The sequence below is a fragment of the Emydura macquarii genome, unplaced genomic scaffold (assembly GCF_026122565.2).
Source record: "Emydura macquarii macquarii isolate MOO-44397 ecotype Brisbane River unplaced genomic scaffold, CSIRO-AGI_Emac_v2 contig_1253, whole genome shotgun sequence".
NCBI classification, from domain to species: Eukaryota; Metazoa; Chordata; order Testudines; family Chelidae; genus Emydura; species Emydura macquarii.
In genome coordinates, this window is record NW_027131390.1 from 51,497,835 (window position 1) to 51,519,211 (window position 21,377).

The window sequence follows — 21,377 nt, forward strand, 5'->3', positions numbered from 1 at the left end:
ACGGGCAGATCGCAATCCAGAACAGGTTTATCTTTGTCAAAGGTACAATTCATTTAAAAAATGCAGCATCTTAGTCTACTGTAGCAGCTGCTGCTGAACTTCTCCAAACAGCTCTGAAAGATAAATAGCCTCTTCAAATCGAACAGCAGAGCAACTGTATAAAGGCCAAGGTTGTTTTTACCCTGGATCTCCTAAAGAAAGAGACTGGAGGTCTGTCTTGGATCTATCATTTTTGGTTTTTTTTCCTTGTGAGATGAATGAATCCAGATAAATGCAACTGGCTTGGTGGACCATGTATCTCTTATGTGTCTGTGTGTCTCAGGTCTGCTAGTAAGACAAATCTGTCACCTTTAGTTAGAAACATTGCTGTTTTGAAATGTTCCGTGGCCAAAGGGCGAAAAACAAAAAACTCCCGGTATTTTGGATATGTGTTTTAGAGGATGGGGAGGGTTGGTATAATTTGCTGCTGGGGTTTGCACTGCCTTCTTTATTCTAGAAATGGAAGCAAGGTGGTGTTTGCTATTCATCAGATAACCTATATGCCAAAGCCTTGAATAATTACATCAAGTACAGCTAAGCAAAGATGGCTATGATGGCAAGGTTCTAGACAGCAACAGGTGAGTTCCTATATTAAACATATTGTGTGTAACTATTTGTGTGTATGTGTTTTGGAATGGAGCAGCAACGCACAAACACATTTCTTCAACTGTAGGAGAGCCGATCTGCAGTATTTTTAAAATTAAAACTAATTTCTCTTGCTGTAGTCTAGTGTACAGTATTATAATTTTGGCTGTCCTACTATATAGTCGTAATATCACTCTTATTTTCTCTCCTTCAATTATAATAAAACTAAAAGGAGAGTAGAGTTACAGAGGCTGGAGAAAAGTGGCTGAAAAGAAATTACAGCTTTTGATTAATGCTGAATGCTCTGATTAAAATAACGAGGAGGAGGCAGGAAAGACTGAAGAGAGTCAGCAAAGAGAGTGAAAGAAAACAGATCAAAGGAGAAGTGAACAAAGAAAAGCAATGAGGCCAGAGGAAATGGGACGAAGGGGAAAGCAAGGAGGCCAGAGGAGGTACTTTGAGCTGGAGCTGATGGAAAGAGATGAGAGGAAAGGGTCCAAAGGGAGTGAAGAGGCATTCAAGGGATGAGGACAAAGAATTTGAGAAAATAAGAATTGAGGGGAACTACCAAGAGGCCAAAAGGGGAACACTGAAGAAATAGAAGCAGCTGAGGAGATGGGATAGGAAAGACAGATGGTACGGAATTAGACAGGAAACATAGAAAAGGTGCGAGGCTTTAGAAGAAAAGGGATGACAAAAAATACCATAACGTTCTTATACCAGTAAGTAATCAAAATGAGTAAAATGTAAACTAGTGTGCAGCTCTATCGGTAGACAGAAAGGAGAAGAGGAAGGAGGACAATAGGTAGGATATGTTTCCCATCTATTTTATGATGGTTTCCCCATGGTTGCATCTGCTGATATACTGTCAAGCTGCAACTAAAGCTACATTCCCTACAGCAGAATGAAAAGCTCTGAATAGTGTACGGTGCTAATAAATGAGAGAGGGAAAAGCAGGAGTGGGGGAAACACACTCCCTTTTCTTACCCACAGCCCTCCAGACTCCTAACGATTAAAACAGAGTGAACTTTGATGGGTGTTTTATGACCGTTCTTGGATGCCCTGTTTTCCTTACACTCGCAATTACATAAGCCTGAGTTAAGCTTGGTCTTCTAGTGCTGCTGGTAATTCCCTTTCTTCTCTCCACATGACCTGTATATAATACAGAGCTGAGAGAGGAGCACCCTGCCCAGGAAGGGCTTGTGGTCTGTAGCAGGTGGCTAGAGCTTTATGAACAGTCCTCATCTGTTGCTCCTTGTTTATAGGGAAGAGTATCCAGTTTAATAGGAACTTGTGGGATGCTCCAAAAGCTATAGAGCAAACCTTTCAAAGGCACAAAGAGCAGTTAAGTGGCTGACTCCCATTGAAAGTCAACGGTAGTTGAGTGCCGGACTCCCACTTGTGGAAGTCTCCTCCAGAGTGATTTGGGCACCAGTTTGGTCCCTGGTGGCCTTCTTGACGGATCTGGAGAGGAAACAAGGCTCCTTCCTGGAAGCAACACCACCTTGCAGGAATCATGCTCCAGTACCTTTCTTCCTAATATGTCACGTCCCAATATGCATACCCTATGGCTCCGCATCATGGCTGGACAGAGAAGATGAGCTATATTAATGAAGAAAATACGTGATTTAAATGAGTTACCTGTCAGCTCATCACAGGAGCAAGTTGCAAGGAAAGGGGAGTTCAAACAACTCTGTGAGCCAGTGTTGCTAAATTTAGTGCTGTTTCCTAGTCAGGAATTGAAGGGCTGGGGAAGAGAATCCAGAATCCCGTTATCTATCCTGTTCCAAAGGCATTCTTTTTCATCTTGGTCTTCACCTTAGCCCATGAATGACTATTAATCACTGGCAAGTGAGTACAGCATCTTGAAGGCCTGTCAGAACCATATAAACAGAGTGAAACAAACTGTTAATATTGCTGTCTAGAGAGAACTAAAAACAGACTGATTAATTGTATTGGCACCTTGCTGCTTGCAGGACACTGATAGCCTTCCTTATTAGGGAAAGAGCAGATTGCTGTGGGGTTTTTATCATCATCATCATTTTTTAAATCTATCCCTTCCTCTTGAACCCAGATCTCAAACCCAAGGTGGCAATTAATTTTGGAGTTCTCTATGTCCTCCATGAAGACTAAAATGTTTACAGTGCTTACAAGTCACTGTTTCTGAAGATTTCCAGATGGCTACAAACCAGTTTAGCTCAGGACCTACTTGACTTAAATGTGGAAACAGTATTTCTAATGCCTGGTATACATAGGTGCTTTGGGAACTTCATAAATCTTGCCGTTCCACAGAGAACTCAGGGCTGATCTGCACTGTGAATTCTAAAGAAGCGAGTGACTAAAAAGCTAAGAACAGCTAGAGATCTCAGAAGCTAGTGGCTTAAGGTCCAGAGAACTGGCAGCCCTTATTGTCTTTAAGAGTTCCAGTTCACTTGCTGTTCTTGCTGATCTGTGATGGACTCCAGCAGCAATGGTGATTGTCTGGATAGTAATTTGAAGCAGTCTTTAAAGGCAGCAGGGAAGATAAAACAAATGAAAACAAGTGTGGCTGGATCCATTAGGCCAGATCCTCAACTAGTGTAAATCACCATGACTCCATTGAGTCAAACCAGCTGAGGATCTGATCCATTATCAGAATCTCTATTTCATAAGGGATATTGCTACAACTGCTTAGCTGTGCCTGCCACCTCCATATTACAAGATCTAATTTGCCTTCCCTGTCTTTAACTGAACAGGTTTACCTATTTGTAGTTGTAGATGCATACACACTTGTCAGTTCCTGAAGGAGAAACAAAATGTAGGACTTAAATCTAGTGCTTGTGTAGAACTGATGCAAGCTGCAGTTGTATAGTTCCCACAACAGTTTTCTGCTTGCATTATTGCCAAAGAACACAGATACACAAAGTGGAAACAGTAGATCTGATGCCAAGGAGAGCAGAGAGGAGCTCTTGTCCATCGAGCAGGTGGTGCAGTGTCCGTAAACATGTAAATAGAAGGAAGTATCAGTCTTGTTTTTGTCTACTTCATCTTTAAGTGTGGAGGAGTCTCCTTGTCTCTTGTAGATATGAGAAGGGCTCATAATTTTAACCTTCACTATGGTCTTTCTTCCTGCTCTTTTGGCCTAAAGGAGGGCTTCTTGGTGAAGGAATTGTCACAGAGTTTGTTTTGGTTTTTAACAGTCTCTGGGTCTGAGCAGGTCCTATCCCTCAGCACTTACCTCAGTGATTTCCATCTGGAAACATAGACTCCTTCTGCATGGAGGTGGAAAATTAAGCAGAATTATGCATCTAATTACTTGCCTCCCCCACCCCCAAGGATTACAGTTTTCTATTAACTACACAACAGTCTTTTATATTAGTTTAACCTGGCACTGGTTACATTACTTAAAGCACATTACAGGGAAATGGAATTAAAGCTTGCTGCTGCAATCAGGTTAAGAGCAGATTTCCAGTGCCACAGACATATACTCCTAGGTAATGCTGTCAGCATTTCGCAAAACAAGAACCCAAATCCACTGAAGGTGAAAGAAGAATTCAGTCATTTCCTACAGTGAGGTCTTAGAAAAATCTCTTTTGACACTGAACTAGATTATTTTTAAAATATTTGCATTAAGCATTTCAAGTTGTTGCTAAGAAACTTGCACGAATATTTCAGAGGGTAATAGAATTCTTTGTTTCACATAGCATCTTAGTCCAGAAATGATGTCTAATGCAATCTTTCACCTTCTGTCAAATAGATTAGTAATATTAAGCATCTAAAAATGATTTAGCATTGTGTCTTCCATTTAAGATAGATAGATTGCTTTAGAAATACCACCACTTAGATTCCAAATTATGTTTTCATTAGCTGGGATCACTACTTGAAATACTAGCTCTGCCCTCGTTCACCCTAATTTGATCATTTCCGTGTCTGCTTGCCGCAAACTTCAAGTACTCCAAATTGCACCTGAAAGAACAGTGAGTACCTCATTGCTCTTCATTTCGTTTTGAGGTAGCTGGGAGATCTAAGCAGATAAAAGGTGGAGCTATTTAATTCCAAGTAGAAACTGTCTGTCCCAAACTATTTCTCCACATTCTGTTCTAAAAATCAATAATGCTTTGTTCCTTCTTTTGATCTATAGTAATTCTTAAGTTTCATAGTGTAACCATGATCTTAATAAGAGCAGCTACCTTAGAGAGAAGAGTTTGTGAACTTCTGCACTTAGGTAAAAAACATTTGTGTCCTGAAGTAGGGTTTCCAGTAAACACCAAGAATATAACTTCAATTAGTCCAGTCTTGCGTGTGCATTTGTGGGAGACCTGTCTACTAATTTCAAAACAAGTATGAACTGCGCGTCATCCTCTTTTTCATCCCAAAGCATCTTTGCAGACACGAGGAGCACAGCGTCACCATTTATTTCTTCCCACGGCCTGTTCTTCCATGACACCCAGTCTGATCATGTCCTTGGGTACGATGTCCCACTACCTAGTCAATGGTCAGCCTCTGTGTTGGACTGACCTTGGTTGTCTTTGCCTTATTCTCTTTGGCATCCTATTGTCTGTTCATCCTCTGCAGTGCCCCCACCATCATAATCTTTTCAATTGTAGCTGATCCTGTGCCCTGATTTCACATCTTACTCTCCTTCTAACGTCATTTGTCTTAAAATCATTTCATTTTTATTACTTCCATCTTTCACATAATGCTTTTTACTTCTGCTTTCCCACCGGTTTTCGTTTGTTTGCATTTTTTCCCGTAATGTTCTTGTTTCGTTGCTTGTCCGTCTTTTCCTTGGTTGCTTACGCCTTTTAGTAACTTTCTCTGCTGTGCTTTGTATTGCTTTCTTGAATATTTCCCATCCAGTCAGTAGTGAGATTTCTTCATCCTCACAAAATAATGGCCTGAAACATCCTCCAAGTGTCACCATTATGCCTTCCTCACAGAGCTATTAACTTATCAAGATCAAATTTGGCGCCAGGTGCACCCATCTTTTAGTTAATCTTTCCCAGTAGTAGTTCATAATCATTGCCGCACTCGGCACTTCTGTAGATGCTAACGTCCGACAGTGATTGTCTATGCCTTTCACTGATGATAATGCAGTCCATCTAGATTTTGATTTGACCATCTGGTGAGTTCCATGTAACCTCATGCATGACTTTATGAGGAAACTGAGTCCTGCCAATAATTAGATTGTGCATCACACAACAAGTTCTTACCCTTTTCCCATTATCGTTTGTTGTGCTGCAGATGTGTGTTCCAGCACTATTGGTTTGCTTACTATGTCTGCTACCAACCTCTGCATTCGTATCTCCCATTATCAGAATCGTATCGTGATCAGGAGTCTCATCTACAATGCTATCCATCTGCTGATACAGTTCATCCCTCTCTTCCTCTTCTGCTGCTTCTGTTGGTGCATAATGCAGATCTTAGTTGTGCATGGTTTATTGTAGGCAGTAGTAAATGTTGCTATGGCAATCTGCTCAGACACTGGCTTCCAGCTGTTCATTAAAGTAACTGTTCTCTTGTCCACTGTTATAGCAATCCCATCCCTATGCTTCATTTGCCCACTTGTCTGTCTGTAGTAAAGGAAATTGTAGTTTCCAACTGTCAACTCGCCTGTGTGTCTCTTGTATGACAGCAAAGGAAACTTGTAACTTCCTTAACTCCTCCTTTACTAGCTCAGTTTGGGCTGGAGCAAAGAGAGTTCTAACATTCCTGCTTGCAATATGTATAATGTGTTGAGCCATTTTCTGAAATCCATGACCATTTCCATTTGCTAGGCCTGATCAAAATCCATACAAATCAATTTGCTTTGCCGTACTGTTTCTGTAACAAATGAGTTTCAGATGTAATGGATTGATAGGCCAATCCACATTTTACACAGGCATGTTATGGAATAAATCTAGCCGTCCTTACCTATGAAAGATATCCAGGGATTGGTGGTTTTTAAAAGATAGTTAGCCACAGTACTCATAGGTGGTACACGTGAAGCTGCTTACATGCATCAGTATGGACAACCTCTAATTCAACAATCATGAGTCAGTCCCCTTCAAATCATGAGGTTTGTCTTAAAAATCATGAGATTTAAAAAATAAATAAATGTGAGTGTTTATTTGCCTTTTGGTTTCTAAGTCTTCAGGGTTTGCATTGACCAGCTTTTCTCTCACTTTTTTTAAATGAAAGTAAAGCTTCTCCCCTAATAACACAACTACAAGAATTAGGACTTTCAAAAGAATACCAGATAGCTAAAGACTCGCAGTAATCACAAGAGTTGGCAACACAGAAAAACACCATGTTACTTTTATTGACATATTGCGCTCCAGCTGAATTGTGACATAAAATCTAGCAAAGGACACATCTGTCCACTTGGAAGCTTAATGCAATCCTTTACTCTGCATGGATATTTGGGATGAGTGAAAATTTAACTTAAATTCTCCTGTAACTATTCAGGTAAAATAGGACTGCTGAAGAATTTGATACAGTATGATTGAGAATAAAGTAAGATCTCCCTTGCATCATGGTAAAAAAAAAAACTTTTTTCCCCTACCCACTATTATTCCCATATTTTAAGGTTTTTAAAGCTCATTCTAGGAAAAAATAAGATTTTCCTCTTAATCCTCCTCCCTGCTTCCTTTCCCCTTCTTCATCAGAAAGATCTGGAAATAGTTTAAGCCCTATAAGGTCATACAATTCTAAACTTGGGCAAACAAGACAGTGTTGACTGGCATATTAAATAGTGGTGCCAACCTACTTTTTCTGCCTTCTTAGAAGGTTTATTTGGTACAAAAGGAATTGATTGTGCTCATCTGCCAACTAACTTGATTTCTTTTGCTTATAGTGTGAAAAGAAGAGTTTGCTTTGCTTATCACATTTGTACTTCAGTTATAGTGTCAGGTTCTGACCGATTAATATGCTGTAGATTTAGCAGGGCTGTCAGGGTATTTAACCCAGTGGAGAAAAATGACTTGAGCTGATGATAAACAGATTTTAAATGCAGAGAGATTACTTACTGCTATCAAAGCACCATGGCTACAAACACTGCAACTTTGCCTAAATGCAAAGCAAAAGCTTATCAGTGATTCTATTTGCAGGAGGACACTAAAAGATAACCTTTTGTTTGTGCAGATACTTGCCTGATAAAATCACACCAAGAGCAGAGATGAAATATCTTGCATGACTGTTGTGCTTCAGATTATATAGCGTTGTTTAAAAAATCACAGATTGGGAAACTTAGAAGACTGCACAGAATGCTAAATTCGTTATTTCAGTTGGAGCTAACATCTCCTAAGATTCGTTCTCCTTGCACTGACTGCTTTTCTTTCAATCATATTATGGTAAAACACTGTGGAGACTTTAAACCAACAGGACTTCTGACTTCATTGTTCTCAGGAAGTGGTGAATCTAAAAGATTTGTTAGCATTGAACTTTTGTTATACGCCGCAAGTTTAACTGTGACCCGGTTACAACAAAGCAATCCTGTGGTGCAATTAAAACACCGTTCCATCTTACTGTGTAGATCAGACTGAGCTGTGTCTCCAAATTATCTAAACTCATAGGACAAGTTTTTAGTGTGCTGCTGCATTCAGATACCACTTGCCTTTCAGGTATTCCAGCATCAGATCCCGAGGCAGCAGGAAATCTGGTTTTTGCTGGTGTGAGCCCCAGGATGTGCCGATATGCCATTTGCCATCTGTCTCCCCATCACTATTCAGGTCTCCCCACTTTTGAAAACCAATTGAAAAGGACACAGTTGATCTGAATTTTTTTTTTGATTGACTATTTTTTTTTAATTCCTGTAGAGCACTCTTTAAAATGGGATGACCTCAATATTTTTTATGTTCCTTTCGCGATAATATCATGAGAGTTTTTACCACTCCCATTTTTTATGTTTATAAAGAGTCTTTACATCAAGGGAGAAAATAAGAGCCTGAACCTGCAAAAATCCAAGCCCATGCTTCTGTCTTTGCAGGACTAAGGCATTATTGACCCTACACAGGAGCAATGAAACTGACTATACCCAAAGCACTGTCACAGACTCAAATATCTTTCACTAACTTTTTATTAATGCAAAGTTACAATAAAACGTTAACGTGCTATGTCGTACATTACTTATTACTCATTCAGGATCATGTAAATATTCAATAACCTGGCTAAAGATTCTGTTGCTAGTTGGGGAGGCCTTCCTCCTCTGAGTACGCTAAGAAGGATGACCAAATTTCTAAATACTTATCCTCTTTTTGGCACTTCTCTTGTGTGCATACTTTGTATGAAAGCTTTTCCATTACAAGGGCACGCCACACTTTACTATATCACAATTCCATAAGAGGAGGAGTCATATTTTTCCAATCACATGCAATACAAAGTCTAGCTGCTCACACTAAAAAAAGAATTAATTTGTCATTCTGTTTAACATGTAGATCCTTTTCACTAACTTTTTTCAGGTATAATCATCCCAGCCATTATGTATTATCCGTATAAGGTGCTCAGTTTTCAGATAGAAGTGTGATTTTTTTCATGTTGATGGTGGACTACTTAAGATCGCGTCTTTTATTTTAAAAATGTTAGTTTACTAAAATGATCAGTGTTGGCTCTATATTTTATTCCTCCCCATTCACTCTTATCCCCCCTTTCTATTTGTATATTTGCCTTGATTTAATAGTGGAGCCCCTGGCACCTCATAAAGGAGGGAATGAGGGAATGACACTTTATACAAGACTTTTTAATAAACTAAAGCATTTTGGAAAGTAGTTCCACAATCAAAATTTAAACAGGTTTCCCAATGGACTTAGTGCAGCCCCATGGCTGGGTCTGCTTTGTACTGTGGTATGCTGAACCGCCTCTTTGAAACTGCCCCAGTTCAGCTCCAACCAGGTCATAGCACGTTTGTTTAAAACTGCCCGGGGCACGGACTGTGTCACCCACTTTTAAACCCTTAGTAGACTGCCACCTCACAGGTTGAGTGTCCTCAACTCTTCTTGGCTTCGGTGGAAACTGAGGGTGTTCCACACTTCACAGGACATTCTCGGCCCCTCAAAGGGTCAGGTTCTACCATTTTCTAATGCGGTTTGCAGTGCTGCTGCCAACGCAGGCTTTAGCTGCTCAGCTGCTCATCTCCATCCCAGTTCAATGAGAATACATTTTTATCATAAAGAGGGAGATCAGGCACATATGAAACCGGACCAGCTTTGCTTTTCAAGGCTTTCCCATGTCCCAGTTTCTATGGCAATGGAAATAAGTGCTCCTTTCACTTGAGTTCCTCTTCATGTGCTCATGGCACTATATTGGAGTGTGTGTGTCTGTCCATCTGTCCTCCCTCCCTCCCTAAGAGCCGGAGGGCTTTTCCAGCTTCCTTTTCTCAAGATGGATTTGAGAGGAAGGGATGATATTTGGCTTTCTCTCCAGAACTGGCCCCTAGCAAATTACAGTACACACATTAATTTTGGAGAGTACGTTGCAAACTAATACATGATTTAAAAAAAAGGGGGGGGGGGGGGGTCCGGGAAGGAATGTTTGTCCCCTTGGACTACATTGGCTGAGGTCACCTTAAACAATGACATCCTATTAAGGGGAATCAATCCTCATTTGGTTTTTATTACATGTCCATTATCACATGTGAGAGAGTGTTTATAGGAAATAAAATGTTGCCCTTATTTTAGGGATCTCCTTGATATCAGTTATTGACAACTGTTGTCTAACAGAGGCTTCGGACTTGACTCTCAACAATCTGAAAAATACAACCTTTCACTAGCTAATTATTCTTCTTAGAAGAAGCAATGCTGTAAAGACTTCAACTCGCAGTACAGTTTCTGCCAATGTTATTACTGTGTTGACTGCCTGCTTGCATGATCAAAAAAATAGGGTGGGTGTGTAAATAAAATAAATTATAGTAAGACTGAAACGTTGTTAGCCGGTTCAAAATGCTGACTTCTTCGATCTGACTTTTTAAAACCTATCACTAAGATCTACTACGTACAAATAGGAAAGTCCAAAGTGTTATGTTGTCTTTGTATTTAGTTTTTGGAAAACGTTTTGTGACTGGCCCTTAACCTGTCTTGTAGCCATCTTCTTAATATTTCAAGTCTGATCTCAAAGAGCTCAGAGCATAGTCATGTCTCAGCTAACCTAGCTTCAAACACCCCAGTGAATTAGCTGAGGGACATACAGGGATTCTCTCTTCGAGTGATTGCTTATATCCATTCCAATATAGGTGTGTGCGCACCCCGTGCACAGATTCCCGGAACTTTTTTCCCTTAGCAAGCCCCATAGGGTCGGCTCAGGAGCCCCCTGGAGTGCCGCACTCATGCCGCGGTACATAGGGCGCTGCCGATCCTGCGGGCCCTCAGTTCCTTCTTTCCGCCTGTGACAGTTGCTGGAACGTCTGCCTCTTGCATAGCGCAAGTAGCACCCCTTAGCAATTCATAGTGCCTTTTCATTGTTCTGTTGATAGCTGTTGTTAGTTAACTACATAGTGCAAGTTAGCAAATTAGATAGTGCCCTTAGGGGCTACATTCGAGCCATGCCTGGCTCCACTGGATTTAAAGCCTGCACCCTGTGTGCAAAAGCCTTTCCCGTGAGTGACCCTCACGATTGTTGCCTCTGATGCCTCGGGGAGCAACACCGAAAAGAGAGATGCCGCATCTGTAAGTTTTTCAAGTCCCATACCCAGAAGGAGAGGGACACCAGGCTGAAGGCTATCCTGATGGAGTCCACACTTTGTCCGGACTCCGAGCCATCGCGTTCTCCAGCAGTACCAAGCGTCTCCTCAGTGCAGAGCGCTCCACTGGCACCAGCACCGAAGTCGTCGGTGCCGAAGAAAAAGAAGCGGCTCAAGACCACCCACATGGACTCCCCCCTGCTACTGGTACAGCAGGGAGTGACCCAGGAGATGCCCCAGCCACATGCCATAGAGAGTACTCTGGCACCAGCATCTCCTTACAGGGAGCCTCCCCTGACTCCTGGGGGTGGGGGAGCGCCCCTGCAAGGGCCTTCGATGCCAGAGGCTTTCGCGGCAGCATGCGCCCTCATGGGCCTGCCCACGCCTCCGTCCCCCCCCCCGGCCGAGGGTTCCAGGACCGGCGTCTCGGGGTAAACCCGTGCAGGTGGCCCCGGTGGATGGAGGAGACAGGAGTCGAGGTCTCCCTCCAGATGATTGAGGAGGGTCGAGAGTGCGGGTTCCCCTCCTAGCTCCGACTCTGAGGCGGTCGAGAGGCACATGCGCGAGGCAACGACACTCCAGTACCGCCTCGTGCACGGGCCACAGCTCCGACTCTCGTACCCCGGTATAGAGCACAGCTCGGCACCGATCCCTGACTCCGGTGCACAGCCCGGCGCGGCAGCACAGGCGACGCCGCTCGAGATCCCCAGCATACAGCCCGCCGTGGGTAACGGTGCCCGTCAGTGCAGCGCATCGCCCGGCACCAACCGTCTTGGCACCGACTGCGTCAGAGTCGCCTGTTCTGACGCAGCCTGCTTCGGCACCAAGCGCCTTGGCACCGAGCGACTCGGCACTGCGAGGTCGATCACATTCGGGATCGACGTTGCGACGACATAGGCATCACCGCTCCCAGTCCTCTGGACCCCAAGCCGCTCAATCTATGCTTGCGGCTCCTTGGAGGGGAACGGCCCCGAGACGACAAGGAAGATGACCGAAGGTGCCGGCATCTGCGGTGCCGACGGGGGGAGGAGCTGCTGGAGGAGCTATAGGTGGATTGCCTCCTCCGCTTGGACGTCTTACGGCGACACTTCCCACCTCCCTGGACTGTTGGAGGAACCCGGGGGAGGTTCTGAGAGGTGTCCCCTTCAGAGACTTGGCTCCTTCAGTGACTCTGATAATGGACACCTCAGACGTGGGATGGGGGGCCCACATCAGCAAAGACCTGAGCACCCAGGGGCTCTGGTCACCAGATGAAAGGGCTCTCCATATAAATGTCAGGGAGCTCAGAACAGTCCGCTTGGCCTGCAAGGTCCTCCTCAGGTTTCTGAGGGGCAGGATGGTTCAGGTCCTCACGGACGACACGGCAGCCATGTTCTATATGAACAGGCATGGGGGAGCGCACTCCTCGGCTCTTTGGCAGGAGGCTACTCAACTTTGGGACTTTGCTGTGAGGCATGACTTCCACATATCTGCCTCTCACCTCCTGGGGGTCAGGAACGACGAGGTGGACCACCTCAGCAGGTCGTTCTTACCCCGCCATGACTGGTCACTGCACCCGGAGGTGGTGACTGCCATTTTCCACACGTGGGGGGCTCCCCAACTGGACCTGTTCGCATCGTCTTGGAACAGGAAGTGCCCGAGGTTCTGCTCACTCCAAGATCGCGAGCTGGGCTCCCTCTCCGACGCATTCCTTCTAGACTGGATGGGGACCCTCACATACGCGTTTCCCCCCATCCCGCTCCTACCCAATGTCCTCTTGAAAATCAAAAGGGACAGAGCGGACATCATACTGATCGCGCCAGCTTGGCCGAGGCAGCACTGGTACAGCATGCTGCTCGACCTGTCCATCGACACATCGCTCCTGCTCCTGAGGCGCTACGACCTGCTCTCCCAGGACCAGGGTCGCCTTCTGCACCTGGACCTGGACTCCCTCCACCTGACGGCATGGAGACTCTGTGGCTGACAGAGGGAGAGAGAGCCTGCTCAGTGCAGGTCCAGCGGGTTCTGCTGGGCAGCAGAAAACATTCCTCTCAGGTGGTGTACCGGGCCAAGTGGAAGTGTTTTACCTGTTGGGCGGAGTCCCGGGGTATCCCACCGAGCTGTTCGCCCATACAGGCGATTTTGGAGTACCTGCTCCATCTCAAGCTCCAGGGTCTAGCACTACTCCCTGAAGGTGCACCTGGTGGCTATCTTGGCCTTCCACCAGCCAATGGAAGGGCGATCACTGTTCTCCCACCCCATGTCAGTCAGGTTCCTCAAAGGGGTGGAGAGGCTGTATCCGCAGGTCCGTGACCCGGTGCCTCCCTGGGATTTACACCTGGTCTTCGCCATGTTGACAGGACCCCCCTTCGAGCCCATGGCTACATGCCCGCTGCTCATTCTCTCCTGGAAGGTAGCCTTCCTGGTGGCCATTACATTGGCTAGGAGGGTCTCCGAGATAAGAGCATTGACCTCGGAATCCTCCTACACAGTCTTCTGTAAGGATAAGGTCTGCCTAAGGTGGTGTCTCAGTTCCACTATAACCAGGATATCTTCCTCCCCGTGTTCTTTCCTAAACCACACGGTTCGGAGGAGGAGAGGAGGTGGCATTCGCTGGACGTCAGATGAGCCTTGGCCTTCTACGTCGAGTGGACCAGGCCGTTCCGGAAGTCAACGCAGCTGTTCGTGGCAGTAGCGGACCGGATGAAAGGTTTACCTGTCTCCACCCAGCGCATCTCCACCTGGCCCACCGCCTGTATTAGGACCTGCTACGAGCGGGCGAAGGTGCCGCTTCCAGGAGCTGTGACAGCGCACTCAACCAGAGCTCAGGCCTCATCCGCGGCCTTCCTGGAGCGAGTGCCCCTGCAGGACATCTGCAGAGCAGCGACCTGGTCGTTGGTCCACACCTTCACGTCCCACTACGCCATAGTGCAGTAGGTGAGAGAGGACGCGGGCTTTGGCAGGGCTGTGCTGATGAGAGCAGCTCACCGTTGACTCCTATCCACCTCCAAGGTATGGCTATTTAATCACCTATTTTGAAATGGATATGAGCAATCCCTCGAAGAGAAAAAACAAGGTTACTTACCAGTAACTGTTGTTGTTTGAGATGTGTTGCTCATATCCATGCCACATCCGCCCTCCGTCCCCACTGTCGGAGTCGGCAGAAAGAAGGGACTGAGGGCCCGCAGGGTCGGCAGCACCCTATGTACCGTGGCATGAGTGCGGCACTCCAGGGGGCGCCTGAGCCGACCCTATGGGGCTTGCTAAGGGAAAAAAGTTCCAGGAATCTGTGCACGGGGCGTGCACACACCTATATTGGAATGGATATGAGCATCACATCTCGAAGAACAACAGTTACTGGTAAGTAACCTTGTTTTACTTAGCCCACAGTTGAAATGTATTTATCTCTGGTCAGGTGAATACAGTAGTCTGTGCAACAGTTTAGGACAGGAAGTGAAGAATACCTTATCCATATAAAACTGCAGATGGGAGTTAGGTAGATAGGATGTAATTGCTTGAGCTGAAATATAGTTAGGACATACCCCTATTTGAGGAGCGTGCTGTGGAATCTTTAATGGCCATGAATGGTCAAGACCTTGGTTTTACAACTTGTCCAAAACATTAAGGCTAAATGTTTCAAAGCCACGCAGGGAATTTGGATATCCCAATTTCCATTAATTTTGATCCCAGTCTCTCCTAAGCAGCTTTGAAAATCTCAGCCTAAAATAATCGTTTATGAGAACTGATAGAGCAAAATTAATTGAGGAGCTTTTATTATTTTTTGGATTCACTGATGTATTGATTTCCAGTCTTTTGGCTTGATTTGTTCAGAAATAGCAGTTGACACAAAATGCTGTTTTGTCCAGATCTATGTTTGTCCCTGTTTCTAAAATCTCTTCAGTGACTAGCTGTGTAATTTCTCTTTGATTTTATGTTATCAGCCCCTGAACACTTTTCACATATATTTTCTTTGGGTTTCTAACTGCTGTTTTGGTTAATTTTATTCTATTGTTACACTCCAATCTAGAATGTAGAACCTTGCTTTGTATGTTTATTAATGGACCAAACCAAGAACTCTTTCTGCTTCATCATCATTAGAGCTTTGCCCTCCAGCTGCAGGTCCGTGAATGTATTTTTGGTTTTGTATTTGCTTTGCAATTTGTGCTTTCACCTGGTACACTCTGGGACTTCATAGCAGAGTCCATAGAGGACATTACTGTGCTTCAAGCTCGTTTGTTGAAGATTCACACCCTGGCTAGCCATGCAGTAGCTTGTTGTATAGGCTGTAATGTGGCTAAATTGCAAAATGGGGAAACAAAAAGTTGGCAAAAAGACTCAGGTGAATTGGTGAACTATTTAATAATACCTGCTCTTATATAGCACTTTGCATTTATAGATCTCAAAGCATGATACAAAGATCATGATACATATTTTATAGCTGGGGAAATGGAGACACATGAAAGGTGAAGTGACTTGCCCAAGGTCACCAAGCAGGCCAGTGGCAGAACCAAGAATAGACCCAAGTCTCCTGAGTCCCATTCCAGTCCAGTAGCCACTAGGCATTGCATCCTCTCTGACTACTTACTGACAGGTGACCTGCCCAGATCTGGCCTGGTAATCCAGTGGCAATGCTATGCCCTGGCTTGCAGTGAGAGACCCACCTTGTAGATTGCCCATTCCTTGTCCCCGACTTCCAGGAGAAGGCCAAGTAAGGGACCAGAACCAGAAATCAAGCTAGGTCACTAGGAAGGTGGTGCAGACCAAGCCTTTATTACCAAAGCCTCAGAAACATTGAATGATTTCTTTTTATTAATTGTTTAAAAGGTTTTTTCTGCCCACAGTGTGAGGCTTCTACTTCTGTAACTATCTTTGCACATGCTTACCTGACAGCTGTAGAAAAACTACGGCGACTCTCACTGTATTAATTCTTTCACTGGAAGAAGGAGAGGATATCAAAGAAAAGACTACTGTGAAAGCGGCTGATGGTTGGAGGAGGGTAACATAACCAACCCCTAACTACCGCTGTATCTAACATCACTACCTTATGTCCACTCATATTTATTTCCCTCTTTTCAGAATCTTCCCCAGAGAGTACCTCCTTCAGCAGATTCACCTGTATTCCCTTGCAGACCTACAGCAGGTAAGTTTCTTCTGCTGATTGTACATTTCTTCTGTTTGCCCAGTAATTTCCCATTCTGTGTGGATGACTATAATGACACACTTTCCCCAGCTATTAATTGTGATGGAGTTAGCTACATATCCCAATCTCTCAGAGGTTTTTTCGTTTGGCATAAAAATCTTGGTATCCAGGGATGTTTCAGTCCCAGAACAAAGGTTATGCCGCATGCGTAAAGCCTGGAATCAGGAACGTGTCTCTGCAGTCCTTATAAGGAAAGTCCTTTACTCTTGCTGAGTAAAGACAACAGGGTTTGCACCACACAAAGTAAGGGCTGGTCTACACTGGAAACTGATATCAGCACAGCTGTATCTCTCAGGGGTTGCTTCCATCAGCCTAGCTAGCATCGCTCGGGGAGGTGAGTTGCTACAGCAAAGAAAAAATCCCTTCCATTGCTGTAGACTGCATCTACGCCGTGGAGATACGCACACGTAGCTAAGGTACCGTAGCTATGCTGCTATAGCCCCCGTGAGTGGACAAGGCCTTGTTAGAGTATGCCAGCAAACCTTCTAAGAGAACACTTTTTCCTTGTCTCCACCAACTAGTGATTTGTTCATGTCCTGAGGCATGAGGGCTCTGACTTAGAGCTTATCCCATACAAATTTTTTATCCTGTCTAATGCACCTCTATACTGGTATCACTATGTCCACACTAGGCGTTGTACTGGTATAAGCACAAAAGAAGAAAATCACACCCCTAAGTGCTATAGTTGTCCCAGTACAAACACTATGGATAGATAACAGATCGGGCATTTTTGAAAACTCTACCCAGGAGCCACTTTCAAAATCTGGAATTGGGTGGATTTTGAGCACCACTTAAAGCGCCAGAGGTGTTCTGAATCAGGGTTTTTCATCTGATCCCATTTCTCATTTTAACTTTGCATTTCTTGCCTTTTCGTCTTCGTTGTCTTCACCATAATGTTTAGATTTGGTTTTGGCATTTCACCCCTTTGTATTCACTTTGCCCAAAGGAAAAGGAAAATTGCTTTAAAATGTACAAATAACCCTGTGGGGAGTTTAACCCTTTAGCGTGACAAGTAATGTTTTCATAGATGGCAAACTGTTTGGGGCAGGAATTGTCTCTTTGTTCTGTGTTTGTACAGCACCTATCACAATAGGGAGCTGGTCGGTGCCCAGGGCTCCTAGGTGCGACACCAAAAAATTCTACCTCCTTAGATACAAAACAATAATAATAATTAAATTGACCAGACACATGGCTTAAAATCAGGCCATCTTGGGTTACTGTAAGCATCGATAAATGACCAGGTATGTCCCAATAATACTTCTTTACTTCACGGTCTATGCTGAGCAAGCTAAACAGATAGCCTGCTATCCAGCACCCGTACTTCAGCATTTCAGCATGGGACAGATGGAACAACAAGAATTAGTTTGGTAATAAGCACTGAGGGAGGCAGGAGAATCCAAGTTTTGTGTGGCAACAAATACGCAGAGACCCAAAGCTGAGGCAACAAGGAGTTTGTGGGCTGGTGAAGTTGTGGGATGGCAGTAATTCCACATTTTTTTAAAAAAAAAGCCAGTCATCTGAGGAATAAAATTGTTTCTTTGGCTTTTCAGTATTTGCTGCTGTCTCTTCTTTAATAATCAAACCATAAAATAACAAGCTGCTTAAATCAGAAGTGGCAGTCTCCCTGGTGGGCCAGTCTGTTAGCCTCCAGTGCCTTGTAAGCTGCTTAATCAGTTCCTAACATTGGTGGTAGAGATTTAGAAGCAATCAGCAGCTTAGCAAACTCCCTGTGGGAGTGGGAATGGGCAGGAGGCACAATGCAGCCATTTATTTAGCAGTTCCTTCCAGCATATTTCTTTGTGTTTATTTGTATTTGCAATCCCCCCTCCTGTCTCCCCAAATTTATCATAGTTAGAGCCAGTGTAATTCAATTACTGTTTCTTCTGGGGTGGGGTTAAATTGGATTTAGCATTTAATCTAGCTGTATCCTTGTTATCAGCCAGGAGAGTCTTTTTTTCTCATTTCAGAGCCTCTAAGTTTGAAATCAGGTTGCCTATTTCTGTCAAAGTGAAACCATGATAGGGAGGGGAGGGATGAAAGAGAGAGAATGAAGCTAATAGCTATCTTGTCCCCATATCGTACTTTGCCATTGTTGCTCTCACCTGCCTACTGGTTCTTGGCTGCCGGTGGCTGGGTTTTTTTAATGCCCAAATGTTTCCCATATTTTTGATTCCTCCCCTGCTCATTTCTCCCCTGCTCATTTCCTTGTAGCCAGGGGTTGCTTTTACACTCTGCCCTGCTGTCATGTAGACTGTGTGTATTGGGGGAATTAACCAAAAGGTTTATTAAAGATTAATAGAAAGATAAGGCATGGTGAGTGTATTAGAAAAGCAGGGAGTGGTAATCTGCAGAAATAGTGCCCTCTACCCCAGTTACTCCAAGCCATAGTCTGATATATTTGCCCTGCAAAGGGCTCTTTAAAATACGCAGAAAACAAGGAACTTCTTTCTGCTGGGTGGTTGTGTTTTTATAAATGTGCTATCCTGGGGACTGTTGTTTGCAAGCTGAATTTGAGGGTGCAAGCAAATAACAGAATAAAAAGTCCTTTTTGCCTGAGATGAAGATGGTGGCACACTTGGAGGGAAATCTAATTGAAGACTCGTGCCTGGCACTGTGGGATCCTGGTGCATGAGATTGTCACTCTGTGTGTCTATTCAGTGTGAAGCGTTGGAAGCAGCTACAAGCATGGCTGAGAGTTCTTTTTTGTTCAGAATACCACCAGGTTCAGTCACCACAGGGAGGTGTGGGGTGTCCCGTCCATTTGTAAGTTCTCAGCCATTTTGACTTTACAGATGAGCATCCGTGCTGTGTACGGCTACAGTAAAGCATGTGAGGCCTAGACCATTGTGACATCAGAGGTGACTCACCGTATCACCACTCTTACTGTATAGTTAATTTGAATGCAACTGTTTCATTGGTTGTAGGAGGGAGACTTGCGCAAGAGTGTGAATTATTTGGCCCAGCTGCTACTCTGTGTCCATCCACCACCCACACAGATCTCCCAGCACAACCCCCCCGGATACAAATCAACACAACCACCCACACAACACCACAGTCAGCATACACGATAACCCCGCACACACACAGTTCCTCACCACATCACATGCTTCTCTTTCACCACCTGCAAAGATCAACACAAATATCCCAGCACAATGCCCCCCCAAACACAAATCAACACTACCAGCGCACATAGTAACCCCAGACATCACTTTGAAGCCCAGAATGTCTGTTGAATCAGTGTGAAATGATGGAAACAGCTATGGCTGAGAACTCCTTTCATTTAGGTTCAATCACCGCTGGGATTCACTGTCTGTTACTGACCAGCTTTTAAATTCTTATCTATTTTTGGTTTTTTGACTCATGTGGCTTTACAAATTACACCCATGCAACAGCCCAGGCTTTCTGCTACTGGTAATTAGCTAATGGTCTGGGGGCTTTTATTGCTGTGATCCATAAGGATCACATAAGCAATGCTAGTGGTGGGGAGGGGGTGTTTAACTAAGGATATGTAAAGAAGGAAAACAGCAAAGTAAAATGTCATTAGTTTTGGAAATCTGCCAAACTCCTAATCAGCTAGTGCTATGCTAGCACTTTGCTGATTCACAGACACAGCTAATGCAGAGGTGAGCGACCTGGCAGGCCTGCCCTTTAACCAAAGAGAGAACAGGTGATGTTCTTTATGCACTGAAGAATTTGTTTTAATCAAGTTTTCACATCAAAACAGTGCCCCAGTTGACTACACCCAAGCTTACAGCGAGCTTAGCCCAGCCACAGGAGTTTGGGCAGTATGTATTAGACTCTCCCCAAGCCTGATCTCTTCTTCATTGTTCAAATGGGCATTCACAGGCAAGATTACTAATTAAGAGCATTCAGATTTAACAAGCAGAAAATCAGTGTGTGACAGCTCACCTATTCTGCCCCATTGGCTATGGTTGTGTTCTACACCAGCCGTCACCAGCTCCATAAACCCCTGAGAGTAATCTGGTCTGAGTCAGGAATAAGGCCTCTATTAAAACATCACTAAATCTCTGTTAGCTACTTTATCCAGGGCTATTCCAAACAATTAAAGACTTAACCGAAGGGAGGTTCTAGTAGCAAGAGGCAAATATTGACCTAAATTGTTATGATGAGTTTTGGCAGATGTAGTTCTTGTGATGGTTGATGCAGTTCTCGGTTCTTGGACATTTTGCTGGGTTAACTGCAACCATTCAAGACAAAGACCAAAGGTGTCATTACAAACAGCTCAGTGAAAACATCTGCTCTGTACACCGTGGTGGTCCAGAGAGCAAACAAGATGTCCAGTTAAATTAAAGAAAGCTATGTACAGGAAACACACCACTAACTGACTAGTATTCAGAAGAAGTTTCCCCTATGGATAGAATATCCTTTATGGGGATTTCTTTCACCTTCCTCGGAAACATCGACTACTGGCCACTCTCAGAGACAGGATGCTGGACTAGGTGGACAATTGTTCTGATCTGGTACAGCAAAAACAAACGTTTTTGTTTAAATGTTTTATAATATCTAATATCTAAAAAGGTGGGGGGGAAAATACTTAACGGAAGCCTATGTGTCATCTGAGCTAAGCTCCAGTGTGATGACAGGGCTACAAACACTTTTGAGGAGCAATACAAATGCTTTCAGGGCCAGCTCACTTTTCTAAATATCTCAAATCTTTTGCCGAAAAGGCCAGCTTTTCTTTCCTGTCCATCTCTCTTCCTTCTGCTGAGTGAGATGCAGGGATTGGAGGTGGGGAGAGGGACTAGCTGTGGTCCTTATCCAGTATTTTTAGGACCTTGAAAAATATTATTTGAAAGGATGGGCAGAGCTTCATGTTTCTTTTTATTTTAACCCAGTTATTACACCCATTCCAAATTGCAGCACTGTTTCCAGGATCACAGGGAGTGGGGAACTGTAATTATTTTTTCCTTGCAGTTCAGGATC

General features: G+C 44.2%; 1 protein-coding gene across 1 annotated transcript in view; it reads left to right on the forward strand.

Moving 5' to 3' along the window:
* Positions 1 to 21,377, forward strand: part of PLEKHM3 (pleckstrin homology domain containing M3) — a 98,115-nt gene that overhangs the window by 40,033 nt on the left and 36,705 nt on the right. Inside the window, exon 5 of the mRNA XM_067549816.1 lies at positions 16,310 to 16,373. Within this exon, the coding sequence (XP_067405917.1) occupies positions 16,310 to 16,373 (64 nt within the window). The remainder of the gene's footprint in view (positions 1 to 16,309; positions 16,374 to 21,377) is intronic.